General features: G+C 38.8%; 1 protein-coding gene across 2 annotated transcripts; it reads right to left on the bottom strand.

The window, feature by feature from the left end:
- Positions 1-488: 488 nt before the first annotated feature.
- Positions 489-3,958, bottom strand: LOC124411810 (endoribonuclease LACTB2). Of its 2 annotated transcripts, none has more exons than XM_046891265.1 (4): positions 3,788-3,958; positions 3,518-3,697; positions 1,138-1,813; positions 489-729 (listed from the first exon to the last, which is right to left on the bottom strand). In XM_046891265.1, the coding sequence occupies exons 2-4, from the start codon at positions 3,643-3,645 to the stop codon at positions 613-615; spliced, it is 921 nt and encodes a 306-aa protein (XP_046747221.1). In that variant the 5' UTR covers positions 3,646-3,697; positions 3,788-3,958; the 3' UTR covers positions 489-612. The 2 variants fall into 2 exon arrangements, with proteins under 2 accessions (XP_046747221.1, XP_046747222.1); XM_046891266.1 differs by having other exon boundaries at positions 3,518-3,702; positions 3,789-3,958.
- Positions 3,959-19,598: the final 15,640 nt, after the last annotated feature.

Raw genomic sequence — 19,598 nt, 5'->3', positions numbered from 1 at the left:
CCTACACACGACTCATACATTTAAAATGTGTGTGTGTGTGTGCATATATACACATCTTTATATCTACTAATGATCTTGACGTAACGTTTATAAAAAATACATACATAAATACATACATATATATAAATATATATATTTTATATCTGTCATACAAGCATATAATTATTATGTCAATTTGTTGTAATACACAAAACTAATCTGATAAGTAATGGTTCACAACCATAATTTCCTGTCCAAAATTTTCACCCCCTTCCAAATTTCTTTACCTTATACACATAAAGGTTTTGAAACAGATTTACCCATCGACTCACGCAAGCGTTACGCATTTAACTTATCATCTCAATTACTGAGATAATATCAGTTTAGTATTCCCTTTCTCTTTCTCACTCTTTCCCTCTCTGTGAAGTTGAAGGTTAAATCTGCTTCGACACTTTGGCCGAATTTAAGATATGGGGAAAAAAGGTTATGGAATTTAAAGTAAGTGAATATTTTCTGTAATCATATGTATATTTTGAACCATGTTTTTGTGCTGGACTGCTTGTGTTGACATTTTACAATATCCTTCCGCAAATCTAGTGTAAACCAGTAGTGTATTTTTCTTGCTACATATATTCAAACGCATTTGAGCCAGGCTCCAGTTCCACCGCAGACCTTCCGCTCCTTCAGAAGCTTCTTCAGATGATGGTTAACGTTCTCAGCAGCTGCAATCCAGAGGTTCTCGGGTGTATCCTGCAAATATAAATATTGTTTCTCGACTGTGTTCACAGTAACAAAGGGTTTGACCATACTTGAAGTCACGTCAAGTTATTTAAGATCATTTCAGCTCAATCGAAGTATTGGTAACACGAAGTCTTTCCGACGCAATTGTAGTCTTTTGAATTCATTCGAAGCCAATGGACGTTTTGTAAAGTTATTTGAATTCAATTCAAGTCTGTTGATTTCTTGAAGTTACTTGAACTCATTTGATATTTATTTAAAGCTTTCTGAAACCTTTCGAATTCAAACAAAGTCTTTCGACTTCATTAAGTCTGCAATTCACATCTAAGACTTGAAGTCATATGAACGTTCGAATTCCCGAATGGCCAAGCCCTCGATAGTACGAAACATTATCAGTTACATGATAGTCATGATACCTACTTTATAAACATGTCTGACTACGTCAATTTCCGACATCGGTGTGTCGGTGGCGTGCTTGTAGAGGACATCAAGGATTTCCTTTTCCCTCTGCTGCCTATGAGCGATATAGAACTTTATTCGAGGCACAGGATCCTCGATGACCGGTCCGTGTCCTGGATAAATGATATTTGGAGAAATATCAAGGATCTCGGATAGTGAGGCCATATAGTCGCGGAGGTCCTCGAAGACGGCCGTTCCCTCGCCCAGAATGCAGTCGCCGCTGAAGATCGCGTTCTCTTCTTCGAGTTTCAGGCATGCATGATCCGTCGTGTGTCCTGGAGTCCATTTCACTGTCAAAGTTGCCCCTTCCGTCCGAAACGATTGCCCGTTCTCCATGGTCTCCCATTTCAATGAACGTTCGTCGTCGCTGATATTTTCAAGGTCATCTGGTGCCCTGGGTAACTTCGACACCCTGAGTCGATCACTCTTTGAAATTCCCGATTTTTCCGACTTGTTTGGTTCGGTTACTCTGGATTCCACCAAGGCTTTCACCGCCGACACACCACCGATGTGATCATGGTGCCAGTGAGTCAACAAAAGGTGTTCCAATGTCGCGTTTTCGCTCCTAAGCACCTCGGTCAAGTGCTTCGTGTACTCGGTCGACGTTGTTTTGTCACCCGCATCGATCAGAATCCGTCTTTAATATTACGTTTTTTCAATCATTTATTAATGGGTGTCTCATATTGTAGTAGACGTAACCGGTTTTGGTCACCTAGGTACCAGTTGTGGCCATAGTTTAATTATTGAATTCATTACATTTAAACTGGGGTTATGGCGACAAACGGTACAGAGGTGCTTATTCAACTAATTTTCAATCTGGAAAGTGTACTGAATATTGAAAAACTTTTGCCTCAAATCTTGCTCGAAGTCAAATTTTGACAATGAGTTAAGGATTGAGAAGTATTAATAAGGATGAGTAACATAGGAGTTAAATAAAAAAAATAGACAACTTTGTTTAATTGTCCACAAATGGTGTTTCTGGCCACTTTTTTCACAAAATTGCCGAAGAGCTAATTATTTGCAACTTCATATTTGATATACCTACATTCAAATAATTTCGTGAAGTCAATGGTAATGTCATTCTTTTTATTGTATCTGAATGATGTGACTCAAAGTCATGTTCAGATTCTGCATGTCTGAATTCTTTCAATGCAAAATTAGAAAATTCTATGGAACTCTTCTAATATTTGCACACTACTACAAAATCGTTTAAAATTAAATTTAACTCTGATTTAGCCATTTTCAAATGTCTTGAAATGAAACGATTTTTGTTGATAAAATAGATATAACTTTGTGAATTTAATTGCTGCAACTGGAAACTCTGATTGTATAATCTCAAATATTATGATCTCTTTGTTTCATTGCTGAAGGATTTTCACCATTATTCCTTATTCCTTATTCAAGACCCGATAGTTTTACAAGATCACCGGTACTCAGATGATAAAAAAAGGACTTCCAGCCACCTTAATGCAACGTAAGCTTTAGGAAAAATGAGAATTTTAATGAGGTTGAAGTTTGTAACGTTAAGAGGGTGCTATAGTCTGTCTTTACCGACCGAGTGTAATATTACTTATTTTGACTATTACGTAAGCTTACACATCACTAACGCAGTAAAGCTACTGATGGCACCATTGTGCATGCAATGCCGAACAGGAATATATAAAAAAAAGTGGATTTCATGCGAGAATAACGTGGAAATAAAAATAAATAGAGGAAATGTGTAACTGCAATAAGTGGTAATTGAATTACAGGAATACATTATTGTTACGTAAAATAAAACTCTTTTCAGATATTCGCATTCGGCATTATACGTAGAATGGCGGTATCACTAGCTTTTTTGAGTCAGTGATGTGTAAGTGTAGGCATAGTCAAAATAAGTCATATTTTACTCTGTCTGTAAAGACTCACTATAGCACCCTCTCAATATAACGCGATATATTTTTTTTTCTCAATGTTATTTCGCAACTTAAGGTTTCTCTGTAGATTAATAAGGGATAGTAAGGGAAAATGTGATGATATTTTGCAAACTGAACACTTCCAAAGTCATTTTGACATCTTCAGTCAACACTTCTTTTTCTTCCTTAAAGCTACATTTCTCTTTTGAGGACAAGTGCTTGACTTCAACTTCACGAATTTTGTTCGAAACCATTTGAAATACCTCATCAGTAACTTGAAGAAATGAACAAAGTCTTACATTTTGTTTTTTCATGCACCTAAATCTGTGTAAATTGAAGTTTTAAAGTATATAAAGCTCCCAATAAATGTTTTATTAGAAACTAATATCATCATTAATTCTCCAGGAAGATCATTTCAACGGAAAATTTTTACACGATGTAATCACCTTGGTCCTGTACCAACGAGGTACGTGTTAGTCCCCTGCAACGTCATTGGGCCTGGATTGCAGCCGAGGATGCGAATGACACGGTTTGATATTCGCGACACGGTAGGAATAGATGTCAATGAGGTCATGATGCTAGTGTCCGATACTCCGATATCATCAGTGGGCCGCTATGAATTTCAAATCCTAAACAGGCGTGACTGAATTGTAACTCTAGTAGAAACTATACGTACTTATAGTATCAGTAGAGTGGAACAAAGATATTCTAGCTTGCCGTATGAATAATCATGAGCGCAGCTACACTCTGATCGTCAGCAAGTTAGTTAATCTACTGATTCTGATTCAGTATTCGCAAAGTCTATGCCAAGGAACGATATTGGCGTCTCACATGACCTAACCTCAAAGGTTGCCGACTGTGATTTTTCACTGTCATTGTCACATGTTCTACCTTACCGACCTAACTCGTCGATTTCACATGTTCTCACGTCGTTGCCACGTTCTAATCAACACGAGGTAAACAAGTTTCAAGCTTATAAACTGCGTTGCGTGATCCGTACGACAGACTTGTTGTGTTCTTAGAATGCAAAAATATCTTAGTATCTGCTGTTGGGAGTCTGTGATATAACCTTGTGGGTTGATCCCAAGACAGGAGATAAGCCATGTCGAAATTCGTTGGTCATTAGGTACCCATTATCTGTAAATAAATAACCTGGAACAAATTAACAATTTCCGGGTCTCAAGAATTACCGGTTTTATTTCAGAACAAATTCTAATGTTATTCGGCTTCTTGGAAATTTGGAATTGGGTACTGATATCAAAGCAGCCAACTGCAGCCATTTCGTTGATTATACGTAGTGTAGTAACTATTCGTGCGTGATCGTAGGATTTCGGCAGCTTCGTGATCAATGCTTGTTTTGTATTCGCTATCTGTAAGTAACTCGTACCCAATTAGATTATTTGTATTTGATTTAAACAAAACGTAGTTTAATTTAGTTCATTTGATTGACCTAATTCCTAGTCTTAGCTAAATTCAATTCGATTAATCTCGATCTGATTCTAATTAAACAAGCTTATAGTTTATGATGCAGTTAAATTTTCCTATAGGCGCAACTATCGAACGGTATCATTGACATTTAATTATGCTGTTCCTGATTTGATTTAATTCAATGTTACTTATAGAAACTAACACTGGTCAATTAGGTAAAACGTTTAACAGCGCTATTCTACGAGCGATTCCAAAACAAACCTATCTTTGCTTTGATGGCCGTGAGTACAAAATATGGAAATCTATAATTCGCGATAATTGATGATGAAAGTAAGCGTGCAATTATACTGATATCCTGTGGTAGATAGTGTGTCTGGAACAGTAAAACGCTGATTAACCGGGCTTGGGTTATCCGGTGGGCGGATTAACTGTGGGTCTCCCAATTTAAACTGAAATAGAAGCCTAAGACAAACGAAATCGACTCGGTATTTTGAGAAACAAGAATAATGTCGATAGGAGAAGGAATCGATATACCTTTATAAAACTAGTATATGATATCTAGTCACTTGTCCGTGGATTTTTCGTTCGAACACCCTGTTTAACCGGAGTTCTACTGTACGTGCAAGTATCGTCTACTATGAGTAATGTGAGTGAGCTGTGAATATGAGTTATCCATAAGGCTAGAATTAATAACGTTAATGTAAAGAGACATCAGGAAAAAAAAATCTTTCTTGCGCAATTTGAGAATAACTTTCAAGGAGCTATCTACTCAAAATAAGAGTATGTTCTTATCATAGTTGACTAAATTTTGGACATTGCTGAAGGTGCCAAGTAAAGAGTTTTTCTAAATATGCATGATTACAGTAACGTTACAAACTTCCTTCTCATAGTTATGTGAATGACCCGAGGGGTTAGCCACTCGGAAAAAAGTGACACAGTGATTGCAGATTTCAGAGGTTATATAAAAAATTTTATGATTGCAAAAGATTTCCCCTAAACATGAAAATTAGACTAGGTACATATGACTATAGGAAAATTTCATGACTACTGTAATTACAAAAAAAAGGAGTCATGTGTGATAGTCAGTGATTCTGTTTTTGCAAGTAAAATAATGTGTACCAAAGTCTGGTGTATACTCTTTTCGCCTAGCTGACAATGGGCAACGAGACGGAAACATGATTAACTGACCAGTTCGTAGCACTCTTTGATATAGATTTGGTCGTTATCAGCTATAAATACTATCAATGTTTTTGGTGAAGATAATTAATGCATGCATGATTGCAAATGAGTACAATTAGAAAAACGATTGTTAGATTACAGACGTTCTTGTGATTACAACGTGGTTACAGTCATTGCAAAATGACGCCAGTAAAGGGTGACGCAATATTTGCTTTAGGACCTTACCATACGTCTAGCAGTGTCAAAAATGCGCTACAAGTAAATTTTTTTTTTTTAGTAGGGACAAAAATAAAAATTAATGAAATAAATGGTACACATTGTTTATTGGTATTTGAATATTATAAAAAAAATTGTATTCCATTTTATTTTTACAAAAAATACTATATGAAAAATCACGTGATCCACAACACTGATGAAGAAACCTGATCCACGGTCGGAACCATATTTCCCGTAAATGTTGATCGATCTGCAAAATTTAAAACATTTCTTGTAAAATAAAGTTGTGGTTACTTTGTGGTCGACGCACGAAGTGTGAAATCGCTGCGACAAATAAAAAAAAGTTACAGACGATCTACGGCAAATTTCATCGTATTTTCACTTCTGTTTCTTAGTTGTAGGTGTCTTACAACGTGTACGATATTTGTGCGGAGAGTTCGGGCTCAGAAGCAAACCCTCTCGAAACGAAGTCATGCGAGAGGGATAGATTATACGAAGTCCGAATACGCTGCGAGCAACGGATCGAGAAATATATATAGCCTAAAAACGAAACACTTCAATATCCTTACTTCTCAGCTGGCCATCTTTCCTCGTTAATTTGTTTGCTGCTGGTCCTGCGATGTTTTTGCTGCGTTTTTCGAGTTCCTGAAGGTGCAAATAGTTGAGAAACGGTCATACAAATCGAATCTGAGACATAAGATTTTTGGCTCAAAGCAAAAGTAAGGCGCTTTGGATTTCTGGTAAAAATTTGACAACATTGAAAAATGCTGAAAACGATTCGATGGTGCTCCGAACCGACGAGATTTTGCGAGGGAAATCGTTTGCGCGCAGTGCGCAGGCGCTGCGAGCAACGTATCAAGAGATACAGCCTAAAAACAAGGACTCCAATATCGTCAGTTCTTGGCTAGTCATCTTTCATCGTTGATTTCATTGCTGCTGGTCCTACGCTGTTTTTGCTGCGATTTTCGAGTTCCTGCAGGACCAATTAGTGGGAAAACGGTCATACACATCAATTCCACGACAAAGATTTTTCACCCGGAAAAAAGTGAGGCTGAACCTTTGGATTTTTTGTGTGAATTTCGACGAATTTGGATAGTCCTGCGGAAAGGTCTTTCATGCATTATTCCGACGTAATTTCGCGGAAGAAAACAATTAAGCACGGGCACAATACACTACAAGCAGGATATAAAAAATACAAGGAAAAAACGAAAGACGCATTTGCTCGTTTTTCTTGCTGCTAGTCGTTGCGTCGTCATTTCTCTGCTGTTGGTCCTACGCTTTTTTTGGTGTGTTTTCTGAGTTCCTGGGCATCCAATTAATAGAGGAAGGGTCATACAAAACGATTCGGAGACGAAAAATTCTCGGCTCCGAAAATGAACAAAAAAGTGAGGCTAACCCCTTTGTATTTGTGGCGAAAATTTCGATGGTTCTGAAAAGTGCTGTAAGAAACTCTTTCAGGCACTATTCCGACGTGATTTTGCGAGAGATATCGATTGAGCCCAGTCCGAATGCGCTGTGAGCATTGGATCAAAAGTTACAGCCTAAAAGCAAAAAACGTATTTTCTTCATTTTTCTGCTGCTGGTTTTTGCGTCGTAATTTTTCTGCTGTTGATTCTACGCTTTTTTTGTTGTGTTTTCTGAGTTCCTGGGCGTCCAATTCATCGAGAAAGGGTCATACAAAACGATTCCGAGACGAAAAATTCTCGGCTCCAAAAATGACTAAGAAAGTAAGGCTAACCCCTTTGGATTTTTTGCGGAAATTTCGTCGATTCTGAAAAGTGCTAAAATGAATTCTTTCAGGCACTATTCCGACGTAATTTTGCGAGAGAAATCGATTGAGCGCAGTCCGAATGTGCTGCGAGCATTGGATCAAAAGTTACAGCCAAAAAACAAAGAACGTATTTTCTCAATTTTTCTGCTGCTGGTTTTTGCGTCGCAATTTTTCTGCTGTTGGTTCTACGCTATTTTTGTTGTGTTTTCTGAGTTCCTGGGCGTCCAATTCATCGAGAAAGGGTCATACAAATTGATTCCGAAACGAAAAATTCTCGGCTCCAAAATCGAACAAAAAAGTAAGGCTAACCCCTTTGGATTTTTTGCGAAAATTCCGTCGATTTTGAAAAGTGCCAAAATGAATTCTTTCAGGCACTATTCCGACGTAATTTTGCGAGAGAAATCGATTGAGCGTAGTCCGAATGCGCTGCGAGCATTGGATCAAAAGTTACAGCCAAAGAACGAAAAACGTATTTTCTCAATTTTTCTGCTGCTGGTTTTTGCGTCGTAATTTTTCAGCTGTTGGTTCTACGCTTTTTTTGTTGTGTTTTCTGAGTTCCTGGGCGTCCAATTCATCGAGAAAGGGTCATACAAATCGATTCCGAGACGAAAAATTCCCGGCTCCAAAAATGACCAAAAAAGTAAGGCTAACCCCTTTGGATTTTTCGCGAAAATTTCGTCGATTCTGAAAAGTGCTGAAATAAATTCTTTCAGGCACTATTCCGACGTAATTTTGAGAGAGAAATCGATTGAGCGTAGTGCGAATGCGCTGCGAGCATTGGGTCAAAAGTTACAGCCAAAAAACAAGAAACGTATTTTCTCAATTTTTCTGCTGCTGGTTTTTGCGTTGTAATTTTTCTGCTGTTGATTCTACGCTTTTTTTGTTGTGTTTTCTGAGTTCCTGGGCGTCCAATTCATCGAGAAAGGGTCATACCAATTGATTCCGAGACGAAAAATTCTCGGCTCCAAAATCGAACAAAAAAGTAAGGATAACCCCTTTGGATTTTTTGCGAAAATTTCGTCGATTTTGAAAAGTGCTAAAATGAATTCTTTCAGGCACTATTCCGACGTAATTTTGCGAGAGAAATCGATTGAGCGTAGTCCGAATGCGCTGCGAGCATTGGATCAAAAGTTACAGCCAAAGAACGAAAAACGTATTTTCTCAATTTTTCTGCAGCTGGTTTTTGCGTCGTAATTTCTCAGCTGTTGGTTCTACGCTTTTTTTGTTGTGTTTTCTGAGTTCCTGGGCGTCCAATTCATCGAAAAAGGGTCATACAAATTGATTCCGAGACGAAAAATTCTCGGCTCCAAAATCGAACAAAAAAGTAAGGCGTTAGCCTTACCAACCCCTTTGGATTTTTTGCGAAAATTCCGTCGATTTTAAAAAGTGCCAAAATGAATTCTTTCAGGCACTATTCCGACGTAATTTTGCCAGAGAAATCGATTGAGCGTAGTCCGAATGCGCTGCGAGCATTGGATCAAAAGTTAAAGCCAAAAAACGTATTTTCTCAATTTTTTTGCTGCTGGTTTTTGCGTCGTCATTTTTCTGCTGTTGGTTCTACGCTTTATTTGTTGTGTTTTCTGATTCCTGGGCCTCCAATTCATCGAGAAAGGGTCATACAAATCGGTTCCGAGACGAAAAATTCTCTGCTCCAAAAATGACCAAAAAAGTAAGGCTAACCCCTTTGGATTTTTTGCGAAAATTTCGTCGATTCTGAAAAGTGCTAAACTGAATTCATTCAGGCACTATTCCGACGTAATTTTGCGAGAGAAATCGATTGAGCGTAGTCCGAATGCGCTGCGAGCATTGGATCAAAAGTTGAAGCCAAAAAACAAAAAACGTATTTTCTCAATTTTTTTGCTGCTGGTTTTTGCGTCGTCATTTTTCTGCTGTTGGTTCTACGCTTCATTTGTTGTGTTTTCTGATTCCTGGGCCTCCAATTCATCGAGAAAGGGTCATACAAATCGATTCCGAGACGAAAAATTCTCTGCTCCAAAAATGACCAAAAAAGTAAGGCTAACCCCTTTGGATTTTTTGCGAAAATTTTGTGGATTCTGAAAAGTGCTAAAATAAATTCTTTCAGGCACTATTCCGACGCAATTTTGCGAGAGAAATCGATTGAGCGTAGTGCGAATGCGCTGCGAGCATTGGGTCAAAAGTTACAGCCAAAAAACAAGAAACGTATTTTCTCAATTTTTCTGCTGCTGGTTTTTGCGTCGTAATTTTTCTGCTGTTGGTTCTACGCTTTTTTTGTTGTGTTTTCTGAGTTCCTGGGCGTCCAATTCATCGAGAAAGGGTCATACAAATTGATTCCGAGACGAAAAATTCTCGGCTCCAAAATCGAACAAAAAAGTAAGGCTAACCCCTTTGGATTTTTTGCGAAAATTTCGTCGATTCTGAAAAGTGCTAAACTGAATTCATTCAGGCACTATTCCGACGTAATTTTGCGAGAGAAATCGATTGAGCGTAGTCCGAATGCGCTGCGAGCATTGGATCAAAAGTTACAGCCAAAGAACAAAAAACGTATTTTCTCAATTTTTTTGCTGCTGGTTTTTGCGTCGTCATTTTTCTGCTGTTGGTTCTACGCTTTATTTGTTGTGTTTTCTGAGTTCCTGGGCCTCCAATTCATCGAGAAAGGGTCATACAAATCGATTCCGAGACGAAAAATTCTCGGCTCCAAAAATGACCAAAAAAGTAAGGCTAACCCCTTTGGATTTTTTGCAAAAATTTCGTCGATTCTGAAAAGTGCTAAAATGAATTCTTTCAGGCACTATTCCGACGTAATTTTGCGAGACAAATCGATTGAGCGTAGTCCGAATGCGCTGCGAGCATTGAATCAAAAGTTACAGCCAAAGAACGAAAAACGTATTTTCTCAATTTTTCTGCTGCTGGTTTTTGCGTCGTGATTTTTCAGCTGTTGGTTCTACGCTTTTTTTGTAGTGTTTTCTGAGTTCCTGGGCGTCCAATCCATCGAGAAAGGGTCATACAAATCGATTCCGAGACGAAAAATTCCCGGCTCCAAAGATGACCAAAAAAGTAAGGCTAACCCCTTTGGATTTTTTGCGAAAATTTCGTCGATTCTGAAAAGTGCTAAACTGAATTCATTCAGGCACTATTCCGACGTAATTTTGCGAGAGAAATCGATTGAGCGTAGTCCGAATGCGCTGCGAGCATTGGATCGAAAGTTACAGCCAGGAAACGAAAAACGTATTTCCTCAATTTTTCTGCTGCTGGTTTTTGCGTCGTAATTTTTCTGCTGTTGGTTCTACGCTTTTTTGTTGTGTTTTCTGAGTTCCTGGGCGTCCAATTCATCGAGAAAGGGTCATACGAATCGATTCCGAGACGAAAAATTCTCTGCTCCAAAAATGACCAAAAAAGTAAGGCTAACCCCTTTGGATTTTTTGCGAAAATTTCGTCGATTCTGAAAAGTGCTGAGATATATTCAATGAGGCACTATTCCGACGTAATTTTGCGTGAAAAATCGATTGAGCGCAGTCCAAATGTGCTGCGAGCATTGGATCAAAAGTTACAGCCAAAAAACAAAAAACGTATATTTGCAATTTTTCTGCTGCTGGTTTTTGCGTCGTAATTTTTCTGCTGTTGGTTCCACGCTTTTTTTGTTGTGTTTGCTGAGTTCCTGGGCGTCCAATTCATCGAGAAAGGGTCATACAAATCGATTCCGAGACAAAAAATTCTCGGCTCCAAAAATGACCAAAAAAGTAAGGCTAACCCCTTTGGATTTTTTGCGATAATTTAGTCGATTCTGAAAAGTGCTAAACTGAATTCATTCAGGCACTATTCCGACGTAATTTTGCGAGAGAAATCGATTGAGCGTAGTCCGAATGCGCTGCGAGCATTGGATCAAAAGTTACAGCCAAAAAACAAAAAACGTATTTTCTCAATTTTTTTGCTGCTGGTTTTTGCGTCGTCATTTTTCTACTGTTGGTTCTACGCTTTATTTGTTGTGTTTTCTGAGTTCCTGGGCCTCCAATTCATCGAGAAAGGGTCATACAAATCGATTCCGAGACGAAAAATTCTCGGCTTCAAAAATGACAAAAAAGTAAGGCTAACCCCTTTGGATTTTTTGCGAAAATTTCGTCGATTCTGAAAAGTGCTAAAATGAATTCTTTTAGGCACTATTCCGACGTAATTTTGCCAGAGAAATCGATTGAGCGTAGTCCGAATGCGCTGCGAGCATTGGATCAAAAGTTACAGCCAAAGAACGAAAGACGTATTTTCTCAATTTTTCTGCTGCTGGTTTTTGCGTCGTAATTTTTTAGCTGTTGGTTCTACGCTTTTTTTGTTGTGTTTTCTGAGTTCCTGGGCGTCCAATTCATCGAGAAAGGGTCATACAAATCGATTCCGAGACGAAAAATTCTCTGCTCCAAAAATGACCAAAAAAGTAAGGCTAACCCCTTTGGATTTTTTGCGAAAATTTCGTCGATTCTGAAAAGTGCTAAAATGAATTCTTTTAGGCACTATTCCGACGTAATTTTGCCAGAGAAATCGATTGAGCGTAGTGCGAATGCGCTGCGAGCATTGGGTCAAAAGTTACAGCCAAAAAACAAGAAACGTATTTTCTCAATTTTTCTGCTGCTGGTTTTTGCGTCGTAATTTTTCTGCTGTTGATTCTACGCTTTTTTTGTTGTGTTTTCTGAGTTCCTGGGCGTCCAATTCATCGAGAAAGGGTCATACAAATCGATTCCGAGACGAAAAATTCTCTGCTCCAAAAATGACCAAAAAAGTAAGGCTAACCCCTTTGGATTTTTTGCGAAAATTTCGTCGATTCTGAAAAGTGCTAAAATGAATTCTTTTAGGCACTATTCCGACGTAATTTTGCGAGAGAAATCGATTGAGCGTAGTCCGAATGCGCTGCGAGCATTGGATCAAAAGTTGAAGCCAAAAAACAAAAAACGTATTTTCTCAATTTTTTTGCTGCTGGTTTTTGCGTCGTCATTTTTCTGCTGTTGGTTCTACGCTTTATTTGTTGTGTTTTCTGATTCCTGGGCCTCCAATTCATCGAGAAAGGGTCATACAAATCGATTCCGAGACGAAAAATTCTCTGCTCCAAAAATGACCAAAAAAGTAAGGCTAACCCCTTTGGATTTTTTGCGAAAATTTTGTGGATTCTGAAAAGTGCTAAAATAAATTCTTTCAGGCACTATTCCGACGCAATTTTGCGAGAGAAATCGATTGAGCGTAGTGCGAATGCGCTGCGAGCATTGGGTCAAAAGTTACAGCCAAAAAACAAGAAACGTATTTTCTCAATTTTTCTGCTGCTGGTTTTTGCGTCGTAATTTTTCTGCTGTTGATTCTACGCTTTTTTTGTTGTGTTTTCTGAGTTCCTGGGCGTCCAATTCATCGAGAAAGGGTCATACAAATCGATTCCGAGACGAAAAATTCTCGGCTCCAAAATCGAACAAAAAAGTAAGGCTAACCCCTTTGGATTTTTTGCGAAAATTTCGTCGATTTTGAAAAGTGCTAAAATGGATTTTTTCAGGCATTATTCCGACGTAATTTTGCGAGAGAAATCGATTGAGCGTAGTCCGAATGCGCTGCGAGCATTGGATCAAAAGTTACAGCCAAAGAACGAAAAACGTATTTTCTCAATTTTTCTGCAGCTGGTTTTTGCGTCGTAATTTTTCAGCTGTTGGTTCTACGCTTTTTTTGTTGTGTTTTCTGAGTTCCTGGGCGTCCAATTCATCAAGAAAGGGTCATACAAATTGATTCCGAGACGAAAAATTCTCTGCTCCAAAATCGAACAAAAAAGTAAGGCTAACCCCTTTGGATTTTTTGCGAAAATTCCGTCGATTTTGAAAAGTGCCAAAATGAATTCTTTCAGGCACTATTCCGACGTAATTTTGCGAGAGAAATCGATTGAGCGTAGTCCGAATGCGCTGCGAGCATTGGATCAAAAGTTACAGCCAAAGAACGAAAGACGTATTTCCTCAATTTTTCTGCTGCTGGTTTTTGCGTCGTAATTTTTCAGCTGTTGGTTCTACGCTTTTTGTGTTGTGTTCTCTGAGTTCCTGGGCGTCCAATTCATCGAGAAAGGGTCATACAAATTGATTCCGAGACGAAAAATTCCCGGCTCCAAAAATGACCAAAAAAGTAAGGCTAACCCCTTTGGATTTTTCGCGAAAATTTCGTCGATTCTGAAAAGTGCTAAAATGAATTCTTTTAGGCACTATTCCGACGTAATTTTGCGAGAGAAATCGATTGAGCGTAGTCCGAATGCGCTGCGAGCATTGGATCAAAAGTTACAGCCAAAGAACGAAAGACGTATTTTCTCAATTTTTCTGCTGCTGGTTTTTGCGTCGTAATTTTTTAGCTGTTGGTTCTACGCTTTTTTTGTTGTGTTTTCTGAGTTCCTGGGCGTCCAATTCATCGAGAAAGGGTCATACAAATCGATTCCGAGACGAAAAATTCTCTGCTCCAAAAATGACCAAAAAAGTAAGGCTAACCCCTTTGGATTTTTTGCGAAAATTTCGTCGATTCTGAAAAGTGCTAAAATGAATTCTTTTAGGCACTATTCCGACGTAATTTTGCCAGAGAAATCGATTGAGCGTAGTCCGAATGCGCTGCGAGCATTGGATCAAAAGTTACAGCCAAAGAACGAAAGACGTATTTTCTCAATTTTTCTGCTGCTGGTTTTTGCGTCGTAATTTTTTAGCTGTTGGTTCTACGCTTTTTTTGTTGTGTTTTCTGAGTTCCTGGGCGTCCAATTCATCGAGAAAGGGTCATACAAATCGATTCCGAGACGAAAAATTCTCTGCTCCAAAAATGACCAAAAAAGTAAGGCTAACCCCTTTGGATTTTTTGCGAAAATTTCGTCGATTCTGAAAAGTGCTAAAATGAATTCTTTTAGGCACTATTCCGACGTAATTTTGCCAGAGAAATCGATTGAGCGTAGTGCGAATGCGCTGCGAGCATTGGGTCAAAAGTTACAGCCAAAAAACAAGAAACGTATTTTCTCAATTTTTCTGCTGCTGGTTTTTGCGTCGTAATTTTTCTGCTGTTGATTCTACGCTTTTTTTGTTGTGTTTTCTGAGTTCCTGGGCGTCCAATTCATCGAGAAAGGGTCATACAAATCGATTCCGAGACGAAAAATTCTCTGCTCCAAAAATGACCAAAAAAGTAAGGCTAACCCCTTTGGATTTTTTGCGAAAATTTCGTCGATTCTGAAAAGTGCTAAAATGAATTCTTTTAGGCACTATTCCGACGTAATTTTGCGAGAGAAATCGATTGAGCGTAGTCCGAATGCGCTGCGAGCATTGGATCAAAAGTTGAAGCCAAAAAACAAAAAATGTATTTTCTCAATTTTTTTGCTGCTGGTTTTTGCGTCGTCATTTTTCTGCTGTTGGTTCTACGCTTTATTTGTTGTGTTTTCTGATTCCTGGGCCTCCAATTCATCGAGAAAGGGTCATACAAATCGATTCCGAGACGAAAAATTCTCTGCTCCAAAAATGACCAAAAAAGTAAGGCTAACCCCTTTGGATTTTTTGCGAAAATTTTGTGGATTCTGAAAAGTGCTAAAATAAATTCTTTCAGGCACTATTCCGACGCAATTTTGCGAGAGAAATCGATTGAGCGTAGTGCGAATGCGCTGCGAGCATTGGGTCAAAAGTTACAGCCAAAAAACAAGAAACGTATTTTCTCAATTTTTCTGCTGCTGGTTTTTGCGTCGTAATTTTTCTGCTGTTGATTCTACGCTTTTTTTGTTGTGTTTTCTGAGTTCCTGGGCGTCCAATTCATCGAGAAAGGGTCATACAAATTGATTCCGAGACGAAAAATTCTCGGCTCCAAAATCGAACAAAAAAGTAAGGCTAACCCCTTTGGATTTTTTGCGAAAATTTCGTCGATTTTGAAAAGTGCTAAAATGGATTTTTTCAGGCATTATTCCGACGTAATTTTGCGAGAGAAATCGATTGAGCGTAGTCCGAATGCGCTGCGAGCATTGGATCAAAAGTTACAGCCAAAGAACGAAAAACGTATTTTCTCAATTTTTCTGCAGCTGGTTTTTGCGTCGTAATTTTTCAGCTGTTGGTTCTACGCTTTTTTTGTTGTGTTTTCTGAGTTCCTGGGCGTCCAATTCATCAAGAAAGGGTCATACAAATTGATTCCGAGACGAAAAATTCTCTGCTCCAAAATCGAACAAAAAAGTAAGGCTAACCCCTTTGGATTTTTTGCGAAAATTCCGTCGATTTTGAAAAGTGCCAAAATGAATTCTTTCAGGCACTATTCCGACGTAATTTTGCCAGAGAAATCGATTGAGCGTAGTCCGAATGCGCTGCGAGCATTGGATCAAAAGTTACAGCCAAAGAACGAAAGACGTATTTCCTCAATTTTTCTGCTGCTGGTTTTTGCGTCGTAATTTTTCAGCTGTTGGTTCTACGCTTTTTGTGTTGTGTTCTCTGAGTTCCTGGGCGTCCAATTCATCGAGAAAGGGTCATACAAATTGATTCCGAGACGAAAAATTCCCGGCTCCAAAAATGACCAAAAAAGTAAGGCTAACCCCTTTGGATTTTTCGCGAAAATTTCGTCGATTCTGAAAAGTGCTAAAATGAATTCTTTTAGGCACTATTCCGACGTAATTTTGCGAGAGAAATCGATTGAGCGTAGTCCGAATGCGCTGCGAGCATTGGATCAAAAGTTACAGCCAAAGAACGAAAGACGTATTTTCTCAATTTTTCTGCTGCTGGTTTTTGCGTCGTAATTTTTTAGCTGTTGGTTCTACGCTTTTTTTGTTGTGTTTTCTGAGTTCCTGGGCGTCCAATTCATCGAGAAAGGGTCATACAAATCGATTCCGAGACGAAAAATTCTCTGCTCCAAAAATGACCAAAAAAGTAAGGCTAACCCCTTTGGATTTTTTGCGAAAATTTCGTCGATTCTGAAAAGTGCTAAAATGAATTCTTTTAGGCACTATTCCGACGTAATTTTGCCAGAGAAATCGATTGAGCGTAGTGCGAATGCGCTGCGAGCATTGGGTCAAAAGTTACAGCCAAAAAACAAGAAACGTATTTTCTCAATTTTTCTGCTGCTGGTTTTTGCGTCGTAATTTTTCTGCTGTTGATTCTACGCTTTTTTTGTTGTGTTTTCTGAGTTCCTGGGCGTCCAATTCATCGAGAAAGGGTCATACAAATCGATTCCGAGACGAAAAATTCTCTGCTCCAAAAATGACCAAAAAAGTAAGGCTAACCCCTTTGGATTTTTTGCGAAAATTTCGTCGATTCTGAAAAGTGCTAAAATGAATTCTTTTAGGCACTATTCCGACGTAATTTTGCCAGAGAAATCGATTGAGCGTAGTCCGAATGCGCTGCGAGCATTGGATCAAAAGTTACAGCCAAAGAACGAAAGACGTATTTTCTCAATTTTTCTGCTGCTGGTTTTTGCGTCGTAATTTTTTAGCTGTTGGTTCTACGCTTTTTTTGTTGTGTTTTCTGAGTTCCTGGGCGTCCAATTCATCGAGAAAGGGTCATACAAATCGATTCCGAGACAAAAAATTCTCTGCTCAAAAAATGACCAAAAAAGTAAGGCTAACCCCTTTGGATTTTTTGCGAAAATTTCGTCGATTTTGAAAAGTGCTAAAATGGATTCTTTCAGGCACTATTCTGACGTAATTTTGCGAGAGAAATCGATTGAGCGTAGTCCGAATGCGCTGCGAGCATTGGATCAAAAGTTACAGCCAAAAAACAAAAAACGTATTTTCTCAATTCTTCTGCTGCTGGTTTTTGCGTCGTATATTTTCTGCTGTTGGTTCTACGCTTTTTTTGTTGTGTTTTCTGAGTTCCTGGGCGTCCAATTCATCGAGAAAGGGTCATACAAATCGAATCCGAGACGAAAAATTCTCGGCTTCAAAAATGACCAAATGAGTCAGGCTAACCCCTTTGGATTTTTTGCGAAAATTTCGTTGATTCTGAAAAGTGCTAAAATGAATTCTTTCAGGCACTATTCCGACGTAATTTTGCGGAAGGAATCGATTGAGCGTAGTCCGAATGCGCTGCGAGCATTGGATCGAAAGTTACAGCCAGGAAACGAAAAACGTATTTCCTCAATTTTTCTGCTGCTGGTTTTTGCGTCGTAATTTTTCTGCTGTTGGTTCTACGCTTTTTTGTTGTGTTTTCTGAGTTCCTGGGCGTCCAATTCATCGAGAAAGGGTCATACAAATCGATTCCGAGACGAAAAATTCTCTGCTCCAAAAATGACCAAAAAAGTAAGGCTAACCCCTTTGGATTTTTTGCGAAAATTTCGTCGATTCTGAAAAGTGCTGAGATATATTCAATGAGGCACTATTGCGACGTAATTTTGCGTGAAAAATCGATTGAGCGCAGTCCAAATGTGCTGCGAGCATTGGATCAAAAGTTACAGCCAAAAAACAAAAAACGTATATTTTCAATTTCTCTGCTGCTGGTTTTTGCGTCGTAATTTTTCTGCTGTTGGTTCCACGCTTTTTTTGTTGTGTTTGCTGAGTTCCTGGGCGTCCAATTCATCGAGAAAGGGTCATACAAATCGATTCCGAGACAAAAAATTCTCGGCTCCAAAAATGACCAAAAAAGTAAGGCTAACCCCTTTGGATTTTTTGCGATAATTTAGTCGATTCTGAAAAGTGCTAAACTGAATTCATTCAGGCACTATTCCGACGTAATTTTGCGAGAGAAATCGATTGAGCGTAGTCCGAATGCGCTGCGAGCATTGGATCAAAAGTTACAGCCAAAAAACAAAAAACGTATTTTCTCAATTTTTTTGCTGCTGGTTTTTGCGTCGTCATTTTTCTACTGTTGGTTCTACGCTTTATTTGTTGTGTTTTCTGAGTTCCTGGGCCTCCAATTCATCGAGAAAGGGTCATACAAATCGATTCCGAGACGAAAAATTCTCTGCTCAAAAAATGACCAAAAAAGTAAGGCTAACCCCTTTGGATTTTTTGCGAAAATTTCGTCGATTTTGAAAAGTGCTAAAATGGATTCTTTCAGGCACTATTCTGACGTAATTTTGCGAGAGAAATCGATGAAGCGTAGTCCGAATGCGCTGCGAGCATTGGATCAAAAGTTACAGCCAAAGAACGAAAGACGTATTTTCTCAATTTTTCTGCTGCTGGTTTTTGCGTCGTAATTTTTTAGCTGTTGGTTCTACGCTTTTTTTGTTGTGTTTTCTGAGTTCCTGGGCGTCCAATTCATCGAGAAAGGGTCATACAAATCGATTCCGAGACGAAAAATTCTCTGCTCCAAAAATGACCAAAAAAGTAAGGCTAACCCCTTTGGATTTTTCGCGAAAATTTCGTCGATTCTGAAAAGTGCTAAAACGAATTCTTTCAGGCACTATTCCAAAGTAATTTTGCGAGAGAAATCGATTGAGCGTAGTCCGAATGCGCTGCAAGCATTGGATCAGAAGTTACAGCCAAAAAACAAAAACCTATTTTCTCAATTTTTTTGCTACTGGTTTTTGCGTCGTCATTTTCCTGCTGTTGGTTCTACGCTTCATTTGTTGTGTTTTCTGAGTTCCTGGGCCTCCAATTCATCGAGAAAGGGTCATACAAATCGATTCCGAGACGAAAAATTCTCGGCCCCAAAAATGACCAAAAAAGTAAGGCTAACCCCTTTGGATTTTTTGCGAAAATTTCGTCGATTCTGAAAAGTGCTAAAATGAATTCTTTTAGGCACTATTCCGACGTAATTTTGCCAGAGAAATCGATTGAGCGTAGTGCGAATGCGCTGCGAGCATTGGGTCAAAAGTTACAGCCAAAAAACAAGAAACGTATTTTCTCAATTTTTCTGCTGCTGGTTTTTGCGTCGTAATATTTCTGCTGTTGATTCTACGCTTTTTTTGTTGTGTTTTCTGAGTTCCTGGGCGTCCAATTCATCGAGAAAGGGTCATACAAATCGAATCCGAGACGAAAAATTCTCTGCTCCAAAAATGACCAAAAAAGTAAGGCTAAC

The sequence above is a fragment of the Diprion similis genome, chromosome 10 (genome assembly GCF_021155765.1).
Source record: "Diprion similis isolate iyDipSimi1 chromosome 10, iyDipSimi1.1, whole genome shotgun sequence".
NCBI lineage: Eukaryota > Metazoa > Arthropoda > Insecta > Hymenoptera > Diprionidae > Diprion > Diprion similis.
Note: the sequence above shows the minus strand (reverse complement) of the source record. Positions and strands in the feature narration are given on the sequence as shown.